Source organism: Chiloscyllium plagiosum, chromosome 2, assembly GCF_004010195.1.
Source record: "Chiloscyllium plagiosum isolate BGI_BamShark_2017 chromosome 2, ASM401019v2, whole genome shotgun sequence".
NCBI classification, from domain to species: domain Eukaryota; kingdom Metazoa; phylum Chordata; class Chondrichthyes; order Orectolobiformes; family Hemiscylliidae; genus Chiloscyllium; species Chiloscyllium plagiosum.
This window is the reverse complement of record NC_057711.1, coordinates 56,924,487-56,941,851: the sequence shown is the minus strand read 5'-3', so window position 1 is coordinate 56,941,851 and position 17,365 is coordinate 56,924,487. Positions and strand designations below refer to the sequence as shown.

Sequence of the window (17,365 nt, the reverse complement as noted above, 5' to 3'; positions counted from 1 at the left end):
AACCAATGTCGTGTACAATTTTAACAAGACTTGCCAGCTCTTATACTCAATACCCTGTCCAATGAAGGCAAGCATACTATATGCCTTCTTGACCACTCTATCCACCTGTGCAGCAACCTTCAGAGTACAATGGACCTGCACTCCCAGACCTCTCTGCCCATCAACTTTTTCCAATGCTCTTCCGTTCACTGTATAATTTGCTCTAAAATCAGTCTTGCCTAAATGCATCATTTCTCATTTGTTTGGATTGAAATCCATCTGCCACTTTTTCGCCCAACTCTCCAGTCTATCTATATCCTCCTGTATTCTTTGACAGTCCCTTATGCTTTCTGCTATTCCACCAATCTTTATGTCATCTGAAAACTTGGTGATCATACCAACAGTGATTTTGTAGATCATTTATATATATCACAAACAACAGTGGCCCCAACGCTGATCCCTGTGAATACCACTGGTCACCTTTCTCCATTTCGAGGAACTCCCTTCAACTACTTCTCTTTCTCCTGTTGCTCAACCAATTCTTTATCCACCTAGCTCGAACGCCCTGCACACCATGTGACTTCACTTTCTCCATTAGTCTACCATGGGGAACCTTATCAAACGCCTTACTAAAGTCCACGTATATGACATCAATAGCCCTTCCTTCATTTATCAACTTGGTCACTTATTGTTATAAATTCCCCAGAACAAATAAATAATCCAGATCTGCCAGTTACAAAGCAGCCTATAAAGTAAAAGGGATTATGAAAGGAAATTTGCCAGGGACATCAAAATCAATAAGAAATTTTATAGTTACATGAAGGGAATTCAGATGGTCAGGAGCAATGTAGACTCACTAAAGATTGAAAGTGGGGATATTGTCAATGACTATAAGGGAAATGGCAGACATATTGAATAACTCCTTTGCCTTAATATGAATAAAACATAGATTCATTACCAATGATTTATTTATTGATTGTATTTTCAAGGTATATGTGACAATGAAAAATGTTTTATTGCTACAATCTGAAATCATTTGGAGGTACAACAAGGATAGATGTGGGAGACGTCCCCCTGCAATGGGAAATTGCACATGCTTTTTAAGAACAGTGAAATGGAAAACCAGGGAATTACAGACTAGTCTAACATCTGTGGTGAGAAAACTGTGGTAGTCTATAATCAAGGATGGAGTTAACTGAACACTTTGAAATTTTTCCATTAATCACGAGAGGCAGCAAGGATGGTGACACAATGCCTAACAAACCTCACTGAAATTTTTGAAGAGGCGGCTATGGTAATGAACAGGGAACATCTATGGATGTTGCTTGTATGGGCTGCCAAAAGGCAATTGATAATGTTCCACATAGATCAGGTAAAATTGAGGACACATTACTGACATAGCTAGGAAATTGTTTTGAGTGGCAGGTGACAGAAAGTACAGATACTGGACAGGTATTCAAACCAGTGGGATGTGGCAAGTGGTGTCCACAAGGATCTGTGTTATGGTTCAATTTTTCACTATTTTTTATTATTACCTTGGATAATGGCAAAAAAAGTCATGTATCCAAATTTGCTGATGATACAAAGTTAGGTGGTGTTGTACACAGTGTAGGTAATTGCATAAAATTACAAGGGGTTATTGATAGATTAAATGAATGGGCAAAAATGTAGCAGTTGGAGTTCAAAGTGTGAGGCAATCCATTTTGCATTGGAAAATTATAAATCAGGGTACTTTCTAGATGGTATAAAGTTAACTACAGTGGACGTCCGGAGATTTGGGGTTCGAGTGCATAGATCTTTAAAATGTCACGAACAGGTGGAGAAAATAATCAAGATAGCTAATGGAATTCTAGCCTTTATAACTAGAAGACTGGACTATCAGGATGCAGAAGTTATGCTGCAGTTATACAAAACCCTGGTCAGACCCCACTTGGGAGTACTGAGAGAAGATCTAGACAGCACACCTTAGGAAGGATATATTGGCCTTGGAAAGAGTGCGTGGAGGTTTACAAGAATGATATCTGGACTTTAGGGGTTAAGTTGTAAGTAGAGATCATATAAATTAAGCCTGTTTTTTATAGAATTTAGAAGAATAAGAGGTGACCTGAACAAAGTCTTCAAAATATTAACAGGTAAAGACAGAGTAAATAAAAATAAACTGTAACCATTGACTGGAGATTCTAGAATTAGCGGGCATTCAGGAGAGATTCTAGGAAGCACTTCTGCACACAAAAGGTGGTAGATGTTTGGTATGTCTTCCACAAACAGCAGTGGATGCTGGATCAGTGCTTAATTTTAAGGCTGAGAAAAGTAATTTTTTTTAAAGAGGAAGATATTAAGGGATGTGGGCCAAAGGCAGATATATAGAGTTAGGCCACAGATCAGCCATAATCTAAGTGAATGGTGGACCAGGTTCGAGGGCTGAATAGCCTATTCTTGTTCATAAGCTCTTCCATATATAATATTAAATCAATCACATCCTCACATAGTGCCAGATGTAGTGGGTACGATAGGAATGTTCTCCACCTCAGTTGGGACAGACCACGGAATCTGAAACTGTGGAGCTAACTCCCGCATAATAATATTTCTGTAAAATAGACAAGATTTTCATGAATACAACAGCAAATCAGCAGTGAAATAATTTTAAATTCAATTCCATTCAACATTCCATTCAGCCTGTGTACTGAAATGAGAATTTAAACTGCAAATCATTAATTTAAATCTTCATTTGCATCTGCAGGTGGAGTCTTACTGAAGATTTTTGAATATTTGCAATGTGGTTGTGAAAAGGAAATTTTTATTTTATCACTGCAATTAAAAACAGCCTGGTATTTTTGTAACGCACAAAGATATTGGCCTCTTCAGCATCTGGGTGCAACTTCTACTCATTTTCTTTAGTGAAGTTTTGATTCCTCTTTCTGCTCAAAAGTATTTATATGGACTTGTGCAGAGGATAGAAATATACAGTATTAAAAGGCTATTGGAAACATGGTTATGAAATTGGCTGAGAGATGGGTAACAGAAAGAAATGGGGGAAATAGATGTTCTTTTACCAGCTTTATTGATAAATGCAGTGGGATCCACCAGATGTCAGTCCGGAAGAACCTAGATATCCCAATGACACGGATGGGGAGTATTTTGTTCGGATTATTGAATGTTTGGAAAATCGAATGTCGGATAACACAGTTTAGCTAAGCATCGGGACCTTGCAATCTTGTTCGGATAATCCGAAATTTGGATAATCGAGGTTCCTCTGTATTAAGAGCATTGCTTTTCTTGTTTTATACAAAATGATGTGGACTTGGGTATAGGGAGCAGGAAAATCAATGTATAAGCTCATCAGGAATGAGCTCCTGATGAAAAGCTTATGCTCAAAACATCGATTCTCCTGCTCCTTGGCTGCTGCCTGACCAGCTGTGCTTTTCCAGCACCACCCTCTTCCACAATGATCTCCAGTATCCGCAGTCCTCACTTTCTCCTTAGGTATAGGGAGTACAATGTTGAAATTTAAAATAGCAGCTTGTGGCAGCACAGTTAGTAACAAGCACAACAGTATCAGAAAAAAATTGAAAAAACTGGTAAAATTGGATGAAACAAGAGAGATATAATTTTAAGTAGATATTGAGAATTGATGCATTTTGAGGAAATATCATTCTGCAACAATATGAACTGTTATGTTGAGGGGAACAGTAGAGACCTAGGTGAGTATAATCACATAATTGAAGGTAGGAAGGCAAGTTGGTAAAAATTAAGAAAGCAGATTACAACTTGGTGCAATGAATATAAAAATGAAGACGTCACATTAAATGTTTAAAACTCTCGAGTTATGTTGCAGCTGGAGTATGGAGTACAATTCTGCATATCAAAGGACAACAATGTCCTGGACAAGAAGATACCACGTAGAGAGAGTTCAGTTAAGTGGAGAGTTTAGAAAAGCTTAGAGCAAGGGAATAAGCAATAAAGATATTAAAAATGAGAGCTTTTAATAGAGGAAAGTATGGAGAAAATAACGAATAAATGAACTGGAGGTGAAATTTTGTGCACAGAAGATCTGGACAATGTTTTATAAAATGATTTTTTACATTACACTTTAACCATCATTTATATATTCAGTAGTGGTAAGCTTTTGCTAATGATCATGCTTAAACAACATGTTTTTGAGCATGTGACTAGTAGAAAGGATAAGGGAGAACCAGTGGATGTGGCATATTTGATTTTTCAGAGTGTTGAAAGTGTTATACATGGCCTTTGTAAGACCACACCCAGAGTAATACAGAGTTTAGGTCTCCCTATCTAAAGGAGGATATACTGGCCATACAGGAAGGGCACTGGTAGTTCACTAGGCTGACACTAAAGGATGGCAGGGCTGTCCTATGAGGTCAGATTGGTTCAACTAGGCCTGTATTCACTAGATTTTAAAGAGATGAGAGGGGAGCTGATTGAAACATAAAATTCTAACATGGCGGGATGGATTGGTGCAGGCAGAATGTTTTCTAACCAGGAGTCACAGTCTCAGGAGATGGGAGATGCCATTTAGTACTGAGATGAGGAAATAGTTATTCACTAAAGGGGAATTAACCTGTGGAATTCTCTATCACATAAGATTGTGGAGACCAAGGCACTGAATATATTCAAGATAGATTTTTTTTTAGATTTTAAAGATATCATGAGATATGGGAGAAAGCAGAAACGTGGCATTGTGTTATAGGTTTAACCAAGACCATACAGAATGGCAGAGCAAACTCAAAGGGCTGAATGACCTACTCCTATTTTCTACGTTACATGCCTAAATGAAAACCAGTAGGTATACAGCTGATGAATACATGGAGTCAGTTAATCAGATGAGCCTACAATCAAGACACTATTGTGAAATTAACTTACTCTCCTGTGCATTTCATAATGTAGACCATTACTTAGCTTTACTCTGCCATTGGATATGAGGACAGGTGTTTGCTACCCATCCTAAATGCCCTAATACCATGTGGCTTGCTAGGCCATTTCAGAAAGCAGTTAGGGATTGATCACGTCATGGATTTATAGGTCAACATAAATGATTTTCTTCTTGAAGGGCATTATGACAACTAACAAGAGCTTCTAAGGCAACATTTCCATTCTAAATATTTTACTAATTGAATTTAAATTCGATCAACTGTGTTGGTAGGATTTGAACCCTCATTAAAAATATACCCAGACTTTTTAAAGATCAAGTTATATATGCTAACATTTGTCTGCAAATACAATAAATCAATCCTAAAGCTATTAAATAGTCAATCTTGCAGCAGCAAAAAATAAAACAAAAATCTTACCCCAAAATCTTTGCACAATCATCATAATACTTCATGGAATTCTTAACAAAGCTAAAGCCATTAACATCACAGACATAGGATTGGCCATTAGCTCGTAACAGGTCAAAGCCACAAACAGTTTGCTATCAAAATAAAGACAGGCAGAGGAGAATGATCAATTCAGCAATATTAAATACAAATGCAAGGAAAAGTTTTTAGAAATTATTTTAAGACAATGTTACATAATACTGTAACTTGATTACAATTATAACGAGATACAAACAATTGGTTTGTGATACAGAATGTGAGTATTGGTGAAAAAAAGACAACCGTCAAATCTTTGTCTTGCACTCATCAGGACAATTACCGAGAATACTAATGTAAATTTATGTTGTACATTTATACTGCACAAATGCAGATTGCTGATTGAATTGCAAGCGGCATCCCTAATTGATCAAGGTGTTACCATTAAGTGTACACCAGTGAATTGCTAAGTTTAAAATTTTAAACCAAGCAAGTCAATTCTGACTTGGTTAAGACGTTGCCTTGAGAAATGAGCAAGTGAATGGCTTTCACCTACTTTATGAAATTGAAACAGTGTTGTGCATGTTCTTTCTGTTTGTACAGAACAGGACTCTATGTATTAATATATATAGCTTCCAGTATGTAAAGGTGCACCATACTGTGAGACTGACTAACAATGCTAAATTGTTAAACAGCATAATTTGTCACACATCACGATTATCTCCCAAATATTGACCAACTGCAGAAAACCCATCTACCGCTATCAGATTATTTCTTGCAATTTATCACACAAACCAATGAACAGACCTAAAGCAGTCATTTTTATAAAACATTACAGTACAGGCCCTTCAGCCCTCAATGTTACCACAGGTTGGCGCAATAACCTGAAGCCCATCTAACCTATACTATTCTATTTTCATCCATATGTTTATCCAATGATCACTGAACTGCTCTTAAAGTTTGCAAGTCGACTACTGTTGCAGACAGTGCAGTCCACATCTGAGTAAAGAATACTTTTGATCTTGGAAATAATTCTTCTTAACTCAGGTTACTGTAGAAGGGTAGAATATCTTAAAGGTCTGAGTAAAAGATGAAACTGCTGTTTCATGCTGCTACTACTATGCAGGAGCAACTTGAATGATTTTCACCACAAATGCTGCTGCCGTCACACCAAAAGGCATTCTGTCTATTGCACAAGTAAGCAATATGGTACAGGAATTTCAATGCTGGTGTGAAACTAGATACATAGGCCATATGTCCCAAAGATGGATTGATTTAAATAATGTTTCCTTTGGCTGCTTACAACAAACTGACTGAACGTAACCAGCCTGCACTAGCAAAATTCAAAACAGTGTTCACTACTGGACTTTATTCTGTGACAGGATTGCTTTCAATCGTCACCCAGGATTGTCCAGGGTGTACACAGAATTGTGCTCACATTTTTTTTAGGATTATCAGCTGGACTTTCTGGAAGCCATACGACAGTGTTTCTGACAGAAAAAGAGAGTAAATACACTATTGCTCGTTTTTACTCAACAGAATAGGTGACAGCCATTAGCTTCTTCATTTTCTTGGTCAAAGCACTGCCTGCTCAGTCAACCTGCCTGTTAAACTTTAAACAAAGCTTAGTAGTTACCTGTCAGTGATCATCAAATCAGCAAATTCATCATTGACAAATGAACTGTGACAGACTTGTTGCAATCAGCACTCTTCTCACACAGTACAAATGATACTTGCCCTTTACATTCATATTCTTGTGAATTGACCTGAGTGCAAGATGAAAAGCTTTGACAAAATCTCTTTTTTCAAACAATGCTCAAGTTATTTGACAAGTCAATGTCAACTACTTAAAATTATGTCATCTTTCTCTTGTACGCTAAAGTCGTAATTCATGTAAAAAAAAAACCTGAAGTCTTCTGAAATCGAAAGTTTACTTGTCAGCTAATTATTAGAAATCTTCAAAATAGGTACAAGTGTAAATTTGCCCAACAAACGAGTTCGATAGCTGACAATATTCAGATTTTGATATAGAAACCAACATAGTAATTTGAGAATTATATATTTGTTTTATAAAGAATGTACACTATTACAGGGTATATTTTTAAGTTACTTCAGGACCTGATTAATTAAATCTAACATTCGGTGTACAAGAGTATCGTTACATTACATATAAATGCGATAACAACATGTTCATGATTTGAGAGGTCAGTTTGAAGTATCAAAATTTTGCACTCAAACTCGGGCTAAAATAGACAAACTTTAACATCAGGACAATAGTTATTTTCCACAATATTTCTTGTTCTAGGAGATTTTATTACTTTCATCACAGTCACAGAAAATGTTTCATTCAATTGCATTAAAATAACTAAGCAGGTGTTTTATTCTACCACTTACTTTAAAAGCAAGGCAGACTTTCCAAGCAATTAACTTCTCTCTCGCATTTAGAATGACAGGATAGCGAACTTCTTTTCCTTCACTGTCTCGTTCAACCTTACCATCAAGAGCAGGAGATTTGCGGGCCTCTGCATGTGCATAATCTGGACCAACCGTGTAAACCTTAAGTAGTGTTTTTATGCAAAAAGTATATATAAGATTTCTGTTAGAGATCTCATGATATTCCAACAGGAAAGCCTCATGGAGAAAAGCAAAGTTGAACTTTAAGTGCAATTCATTTCTAGCAGGGAAGCATATTGGAGAGAAAAAAAGTAGCACCTTATCCACCATGTGACATATTATTTTACAGTACTCAGGAAATACAGTTTATTAACTACATATTTTGTCTTAAAAGAAATAATCTTGCCAGGGCACTAGGAATACAGGTTTGGACAAATATTGGCCTTTGCTGAGGTGATATACATATCCTGAAAAGTTATTGTTCAAAGTAGAGGCACATAAAAAAGGAAGTTATTGCAAAGAGCTACTTTAACAGAGACCATGTATCTACAGTGTTTGCTACTGGTACGCTCATTAGAAAAAAAGAGATCAAAATCAAATTCAGGAGATAAAATTGGAGTAGCAACAGCTGGGGGACAGAAAAACCGGTGAAGGCAGGCAAAAGTTGGGAGGGGGGAGGACTTTGATAGAGGCAGGGTGAAGCAGACGGACAGGGCTGAGGGTGGGGAGGGATGATTTGGATTAGAGGGTCAAGTGAGAGAGCCAGACAGGTGGGCCAGGTGAGCAGGTTTGGCAATAGCGGGGCAAGGGAGTTGGGTAAGAGGTGCTGAAGAGAGAGTGGGCACATTGAGAGCTAGGCAATAGTGGTAGGGACAAAATAAGGGAAAGGAAAGGATAAGAGTTGACAAGGATTGATGCCAATGAGAAATCAAGAGATAAACTGAAAGGTGCCCACCCTATGAGAACATTGGATAAAGTTTTCTTTGCGTTTAATACTATGATGCTGATGCAGAGAGATCGTTCAAATTTTTTATTCTTTGCAGGTTCAACAATGTTCAATTTTAAAAAGATAATAATTGAATCCGTTACCTTCACATCTGTTCCATCTGTTGGCATAAACTGTTCGTATATATAAGAGCCTGTTTTCCGGACACTGCTTTCAGGGGAATAAACACTGCTTCTGCTGCCAATCTAAAACAAAAAGAAGTAGTATTTGTGTGGAAAAAGTCATTTGGTAACATAGAACTTTAATTTGGCTGAAAAAAAAGTGACATTTTACCTGTAGCATTTCATTTTGCACTCATTTGCACGTTTAGCAAGAATGCATATTCGTGGAGAAACTAACAATTACACACCATGAAGGGAGAGTACCAATTGGTTGGCAAGTGGAGTCCGATTGGGAGAATCATTGCCAAGAAAATGTACCCTTTAATGCTGATGGATAGTTAACTCTCAAACTTGTTTAAATTTTAAAGCAGACAGGTTGACTCATTAGTAAGGGGGAGTTCAAACAGGCAGTGTGTGGACATGTTCTTTCTATCTGCAGAGATCCAGGCGGTGTGTATAGTATTAAGACATGTAGCTTCCAGTAGATACACAGTGTGTTACACTACAAGTCCTGCTGACAATTTGAAATCGGTTGGCACAAAAACTCTTCATACATTCTGGATTATCCAGCAAATTATGTCCAATTGCAATATCATATTTAAATGTCAGACATTATGTTGTTAGTTTTGCAATGTGCTGGTTGTAAAATCATAATTTTACACCTGCAGCCAGATTTCTGGGTGTATGGCCTACATACCAAGCATGAAACAGACACTGAAGTTCATACCACATTACTAATTTGTATGTTCATATGGTTTCAAAATTGGCTGAGTAGCAAAAAACATCAAAAACCCTGAAATATGTTGTTATTTATAGTCTTTTTGTTACATGAACATTAATAAATCAATGCAAATTGTCATTTAAAAAACAAAATGAGCTGAGAGAGATTGTGGTCAGATGTAGAGGGTGATTTTGAAGACTGTTTAAGAGACTGGAAGCCTGTGTCCTGTGGCATACCAAAGTGTTTGGTGCTGTCCCTTGATGCTTACTATGTATATGAATTATTTGGACATAAATGTCAAAGCAATCAGCAAGTTTGGAGATTACACAAAAATTGGTGGGGTAGTGATAATGAGGAGGACAGCCTTAGATTACAGGACAGCATAGACAGATCGGGCAAATCAGCTGATCAATGGCAAGTGGAATTTAATCCTACAAGTATGAGGCAATGCAGTTATGAGGGGTTGAACAAGACAAGGGATGACACATTGAACTGCAGGACCATAAAAATTACAAACGATCAGAGAGATCAGTATGGTGTACATGGTGTTAGACCCTTGAAACCAGCAGGATAAGTGAATAAGGTAGCTAAGAAGGCATAAGACATACTTGCCTTTATTAGTGAAGACATGGATACAAGGACAAGGAATTTATGAAAAAGCTGCATATAATGCTACTTAAGACACAGCTAGTGTACTGTGTGCAGATCTGATTGCAGTTGCTGCAGTGTGTACTTTCTACAAAATTCAGCAAGATCCTTAGGCATTACCTTTCAAACCCATGACCATTTCCATCTAGAAGGACAAGGGCAGCAGATACATGGAACACCACCACCTGCAAGTTTCCCTCCAAGCCACTCACCATCCTGATGTCGAAATGTATCACCATTCTTTCACTGTTGTTGGGTCAAAGCCCTGGAATTCTCTATGAGCATTGTGGGTATACCTACAGCACTGGACTGCAGTGGTTGAAGAGGCAGCTCACTACCACCTTAACAGCAACTGAAGACTGACAATAAATGCTGGTCAGCCAGATATGTTTTTTTATTCACTTGTGGGATTTTCTTCTCAGGGGGTCAGTAACTTCAGAATTCACTGCCTGAGGAGGCAGTCAAACAAAGTTTGTTAGTGTCTGGAATGCTAAAAAAAAAGAAATACTGGCGATCACAGCAGGTCAGACAGCATCATTGAGAGATTCTAAACATTAGTTTGCTTTTTTTCTCTAGCACCTCTAGAACTCACAGCCTGAAAACAGTCATAGAGGCAGGAACCCTCAGATATTTTAGTATTTAGATGAACACTTAAAATGGAATTAGAATAGATGGATGCTTGATGACCAGCATGGACATAATGGGCTTGTTTCACATTGTAAAAATATTATGACTCGTAGTGTTATAAAATAATGCAAAACTTACCTTTCGAAACAGTCTTTGGCTTCCTCCACCAGCAGATGTTGGATAGTAAATGTAAACATTGTGGTCCTCAGCACTCACTGGCTTCTCCACAAATGGTTTTTGAAAGACATCTCCATTTACCTCAACATGATCTTCACCCTCTACCAAATTACATTCTAATGAAGAAAAGAGGGTTTTTTTTAAAAAAAATTCTACTTTACAAATTAAGTCAGATTTGTTGTCCATTCCTAAAGGCTATTGAGGAAATTTTGGTCCATCCCAGTGAACTAGCTTTTTGACACAATGGCTGAAATGTCTCAAAGGAGCCATAAAAGCAATGCTCAGCATGATTTCAAAACATTAAAAGGAGCTGGAAAATATACATGAAACAGTCCAATTCCAAAACATGGAAAATTGCAGATAATCCTGCTTTTGCAGCAAAAACAGAGACACTGGACTATCATATAGAAATCTTAAAGATGGTTAGGAGTACAGAAAGTGTGTGAACAAAATACTATATTAAATGTAACTGTAGAAACAGCAGGGAATAAAAGGTCAAACCAATAATTGTTTAAAATTAATTTTAAGAATTGCATCACAAATGTATTCTGCAGACAAAGAATGTGCAACAGAATTAAAAGAATAATGCTAATAAATTAGGGATATTAGAAATAATTTCACTCCATCGTTTCATATCAAGAAATGCAGGAAGAACAGCTAACTGACAGTTCTGGTCCCATCAGTGTTAGAGCATTGGTTTTCAATACTAACAGCAACTCTCACCAAAGTGCTGTGGTATAGTTACATCACTGGCATCAGCATTTTAATTGGAAATTGTAATATATGTTGTCCACAAAAATCAGGACAAAACCAACCCAACCAATTACCAACTTAATAGCCTACTCCCACCTAATCTAATGCCAAGCAATGGAGTGTTGTTAACATTGCTATCAAAAAGCAATTACTCATCAATATCACGTTCAAAGTCAAATTGAGTGTAGTGGTGAAGCAGGGGGAACTTGAGAGGGTTGCAGTGGTGAAGGAGTCATCTGGATGGGGTGGGGTGAATATGGAAAAGGAACATTGTAGGTGTGGACAGAGAGGGAGGTTGCAAGGATCAGATGGACAGGGGAGTAGGAGGCCACTGAGGGGAAAGGCAAAAGCTGGAGGGAAGGGAGGTTAAAAAAGAACTGTAAGAGGAGTATACAGTGTTACAGCATGGAGACAGCCAGCCAAATCAATTCAAATCAAATCAGTCTCCATAGTCTGTATTTGCAACATGGAGCACTTTAATTTAACTATGACCCTCAAAACTGACCCCAATGATTCCTAACCAGACTTTTTGAATAACCAAAACCAGACTGTGAGAATAATTGATACCAGATATGACATTTATAGCTTAAACAGAAGAACCACTGATTTATTGGTACTTAGCTTTAGCAGAGCAAAGTTAAATCACAGGATAATCTAATTAATATCTATGATTTATACCCAAATGTTTTTGGTTCTAGACACCCTCGCTCTCAAAAAGAGACAAATAGACAGTCAAGGGATAAATCAGAAGAAAAGAAATAAGATGCCAGTTCGTCTAAGCAGACTCCACAATCTGTAACATCACAGTCACATAGAATTGCATCATGCTTGATTTCTGAAGACACTGATACATACGAATAGCTTCCAGTAGGCTCCAAGAAATATACACTTAATATTTATGTTCTATTTGCTGAATCTTCCAATAGGTTGATAATGACAGGATTACCAGGGAGCAATCAAACGCCACCCTGCAGCTTTTACAGCCATAATCCTGATTTAAATACAGTTCAAGCTTTGGTTTTTCCTTTGCATCCCTATGAGGCCTCAGTTAACATTCAAATCTTGTCAAACGTCTGAGCAAAATGCATTGCCAGAACCAAAATATTTACAGTATTCTTTTAACAAGAATTAACCTGCAAATAACTTATAGGCCTAGCCTCATAAGCAGTATCAGTTTTTAAAATTCTCTTTTTAAAAAAAATACAAGCTGCTGCTCTTAGTCCCAAGGTCACCATCAACTTTCAGCTCCAAACCAAAAATAATAAAAATAAAATGAAGGAAGTCTCGATGGCAGAGATTAGAGGGTTTTGGCAGGAGAGGGAGATTGCACGAATGTAATTTTTCTGGTTAAAATGTTCCATCGATGTGCATGTTTGATGGAAACACATTCACTGCAGTCTGTGGAAATGAATGCAAAAGTCTAAGTCAGTTTTTTTCCCCCAAGTAAATCTATTAACTTATGCCTGTTACCTTGTCCCAATTACAAACTGTGGTGTCAAATCAATTAATGTTTTCCTTGTACACGGTTCCTTTAAATTTAACAAAGGAATTCATAGTTAATGAGAATATTAATGAATTATTCTAATTTTGCTTGTAATCAAGTTCAAATATCTGATGTGTCAACAGAATACAGCAGGTACAGTTAATACAAATGAATTGGTGAAAAAGAAGTCAACCCCCAAAATCCAAAAAGGAGCCCAATGAGGAAATCTCAAGAACATCTCTAAAAAGAATAATTACTTTACAGGAAATTAGTGAGCCATCTTCAAAGACAAACTACATACACATGGGCAACCATGGCTTCAACAGTGACATCTATTTGTTGAGATGAAAAATAGCATCTCTCCATATTGGTGAATTTAGAGAAGCATTTACTTGCATTTACTTTAATCGCATGGAACTAAAACATACAACAATACTACCAAAACTTACCCATTTGGTTCTGCTATAACGCGTGTTTCTTCAACTCGACTTGGCTTTAATGTCTTTCATGATTTTAGACCATTATTTGTACACGCAAACATTACTTATCTGTACTGGCTATAACACAATTCCAGCTCCCTTAGTTTAAATGGCATGGCTATTGCATGATTTTCTTATAACCCGAGATCGCACAAGAATGGGATTATTATGTTTTATCAGAACTGAATGTATCCACACAATATCAAAAGTCAACAAAAACAGCTAAATCTAGAAATAGGTTACCTTCTGGCTTGTTTGGATCACGATTCAGTATTGCATAGCGTGGCAACTCAATCCCCTCTTCTTTCAAAATCTGGTAAACTTTTCTCCTGTATATAAAAATGAAGACTGAGGTCATAAATAAAATGACTAAAGAATTTTTGAACAAATTAATTGTTTTTAGAGGCATAGAGTTATACAGCATGGAAAGAGACCCTTCGATCCAATATGTCCACGCCGACCAGATATCCCAACCCAATCTAGTCCCACCTGCCAGCACCTGGCCCATATCCCTCCAAACCCTTCCTATTCATATACCCATCCAGGTGCCTGTTAAATGTTGCAATTGTACCAGCCTCCACCATTTCCTCTGGCAGCTCATTCCATACACGTACCACCCTCTTTTATATCTTTCCCCTCTCATCCTAAACCCATGCCCTCTAGTTCTGGACTCCCCAACCCCAGGGAAAAGACTTTGCCTATTTACCCTATCCATGCCCCTCAATTTTGTAAACCTCTATAAGGTCACCCCTCAGCCTCCGACGCTCCAAGGAAAACAGCCCCAGCCTGTTCAGCCTCTCCCTATAGCTCAAATCCTCCAACCCTGGCAACATCCTTGGAAATCTTTTCTGAATTCTTTCAAGTTTCACAACATCTTTCCGATAGGAAGGAGACCAGAATTGCACGCAATATTCCAACAGTGGCCTAACCAGTGTCCTGTACAGCCGCAACTCCTGTACTCAATACTCTGACCAATAACGGAAAGCATACCAAATGCCTTCTTCACTATCCTATCTACCTGCGACTCCACTTTCAAGGAGCTATGAACCTGCACTCCAAGGTCTCTTTGTTCAGCAACACTCCCTAGGACCTTACCATTAAGTGTATAAGTCCTGCTAAGTTTTGCTTTCCCAAAATGCAGCACCTCGCATTTATCTGAATTAAACTACATCTGCCACTTCTCAGCCCATTGGCCCAGATCCTGTTGTAATCTGAGGTATGTCTCTTCGCTGTCCACTACACCTCCAGTTTTGGTGTCATCTGCAAACTTAATAACTGTACCTCTTATGCTCGCATTCAAATCATTTGTGTAAATGACAAGTTATGTATAATAAGAAAGAAAGCATTCACAAGTTTCCATAACATAGGACCTTTTCATTCCAGTCTCAAGAACCACATGAAGAAGTGACAGACCCATAACATTCCCACAGATAAAAACATATTTAGAGTAATAGTCATAGAGCTGAAAGAGACCCTTTGGTCCAAATCATCCATACCAACCAAATATCTTAAATTAATCTAGTTCCATTTGCCATAATTTGGCCTATATCCCTCTAAAACAATCTGGCCCTGCTCATAATGATTAACAGCAACAGTCAAATAGTGTAACAGGTAATATGCTCCCTTTACAGTTACCCTAAGGTGGCACTGTGGCACAGTGGTTAGCACTGCTGCCTCACAGCGCCAGAGACCCGGGTTCAATTCCTGACTCAGGCGACTGACTGTGTGGAGTTTGCACATTCTCCCCATGTCTGCGTGGGTTTCCTCCAGGTGCTCCGGTTTCCTCCCACAGTCCAAAGATGTGCAGGTTAGGTGAATTGGCCATGCTAAATTGCCCATAGTGTTAGGTGAAGGGGTAAATGTAGGGGTATGGGTCAGTTGCGCTTCAGCGGGTCGGTATGGACTTGTTGGGCCGAAGGGCCTGTTTCCACACTGTAAGTAATCTAATCTAATCTAAAAGACAAATATTGTCCCAAAACAACGTCAAATTCACAACATCGAAGTGTTATTTAACACTGTTTAGCAATTAATCAGCAGAGAAATTCAGATGCTGCAAGTGTATAAATTGATAAGACTATAAGAAATAGGAGGGACAAGGCCTTCCTGACTATTAAAACTGCTACACCTGTCAATAAGATGTTTCTTGCCTACCACCACCAACACTGGCCCTGCCATAAGACTGGACTCCCCTGCAGATCAACAATTTGTCCAATTCAGCCTTGATTATATGACAATGATCCAGTCTCCTCTTCTCTGGGTACAGAATTCAAAACATGAACAACCCTCAGGAAAGAAAATTCCTCCTCATATTAAATGACTGATCCTTTTTCTTTAAAATGTATCATCACTTCTGGATTCCACCATGAGGTGGAACATCTTGTCAGCATCTACCTCAAGTTCCCTCAGAATTTTATTTAGCTTGACATCAATCAGAGAACTGTTACAATGCAGAAGACTGTTTGCACCTGTTCTCCGAATGAGCATGGCAATTGGGTGCCACTCCACCAGCTTTGTCCCTTTACCCAATCTAAGTCATCAGCCAATGCCATCCTGAATGTCTCAATTGAAACTGCCTTCATGATACATCTAAGCAATCTATTCTGAACCTGAACTATTCACTGTCTGAGTAAGTTTCTTTCTTACATCCTATTTACTTCTCTTGCAAATGACTTTAAATGTATTCCCTCTCTTCTTGTTCCTTTTATGAGTAGGAACAGTTCTTCCTATTGATTCTGTTCAAACCAAATTGTGGGCGACATGGTGGCACAGTGGTTAGCACTGCTGCCTCACAGTGCCAGAGACCCGGGTTCAATTCCCAACTCAGGCGACTGACTGTGCGGAGTTTGCACATTCTCCCCGTGCCTGCGTGAGTTTCCTCCGGGTGCTCTGGCTTCCTCCCACAGTCCAAAAATGTGCAGGTTAGGTGAATTGGCCATGCTAAATTGCCCGTAGTGTTAGGTGAAGGGGTAAATGTAGGGGAATGGTGGATTACGCTTCGGCGGGTCGGTATGGACTTGTTGGGCCGAAGGGCCTGTTTCCACACTGTAAGTAATCTAATCTAAAGTAATCTAATCTAATCTCTCATGATTTTGAAAACTTCGCTCAAAGCTCCTTAGTCTTCTCTCCAGTGAGAACAGTCCCAATTTCCCCAATCTATATTCATAACTCAAATTTCTTATCCATGGAACTATCCTTCAAAACCTCTTTTCTCCAAAAGTAACCCCATCCTTCTTAAAATGTGACACCCAGAACTGTACACAATACTCCATCTGAGGTCTAATTGGTGTTCAGTGTAACTTCTTTGCTTTTGTACTTTATGCGGAGAAAGTGAGGTCTGCAGATGCTGGAGATCAGAGCTGAAAATGTGTTGCTGGAAAAGCGCAGGTCAGGCAGCATCCAGGGAACAGGAGAATCGACGTTTCGGGCATAAGCCCTTCTTCAGGAATGAGGAAAGTTTGTCCAGCAGGCTAAGATAAAAGGTAGGGAGGAGGGACTTGGGGGAGGGGCGTCGGAAATGTGATAGGTGGAAAGAGGTCAAGGTGAGGGTGAAGACCGTCCATAACCTCATCACCTCGGGGGATCTCCCATCCACCGCCTCCAACCTCATAGTCCCACAACCCCGCACCGCCCGTTTCTACCTCCTGCCCAAAATCCACAAACCTGACTGCCCCGGCCGACCCATTGTCTC

General features: G+C 38.6%; 1 protein-coding gene across 16 annotated transcripts in view; it reads right to left on the bottom strand.

Annotated features, from left to right (window-relative positions):
• Positions 1–17,365, bottom strand: part of ppip5k2 (diphosphoinositol pentakisphosphate kinase 2) — a 155,558-nt gene that overhangs the window by 112,052 nt on the left and 26,141 nt on the right. For all 16 annotated transcript variants that reach the window (XM_043710086.1, XM_043710037.1, XM_043710071.1 and 13 more), the window contains exons 5-10: positions 13,921–14,006; positions 10,924–11,078; positions 8,772–8,873; positions 7,683–7,844; positions 5,286–5,407; positions 2,465–2,566 (exon numbers count right to left, since the gene is read on the bottom strand). In XM_043710086.1, coding sequence (XP_043566021.1) covers positions 2,465–2,566; positions 5,286–5,407; positions 7,683–7,844; positions 8,772–8,873; positions 10,924–11,078; positions 13,921–14,006 — 729 coding nt within the window. The remainder of the gene's footprint in view (positions 1–2,464; positions 2,567–5,285; positions 5,408–7,682; positions 7,845–8,771; positions 8,874–10,923; positions 11,079–13,920; positions 14,007–17,365) is intronic.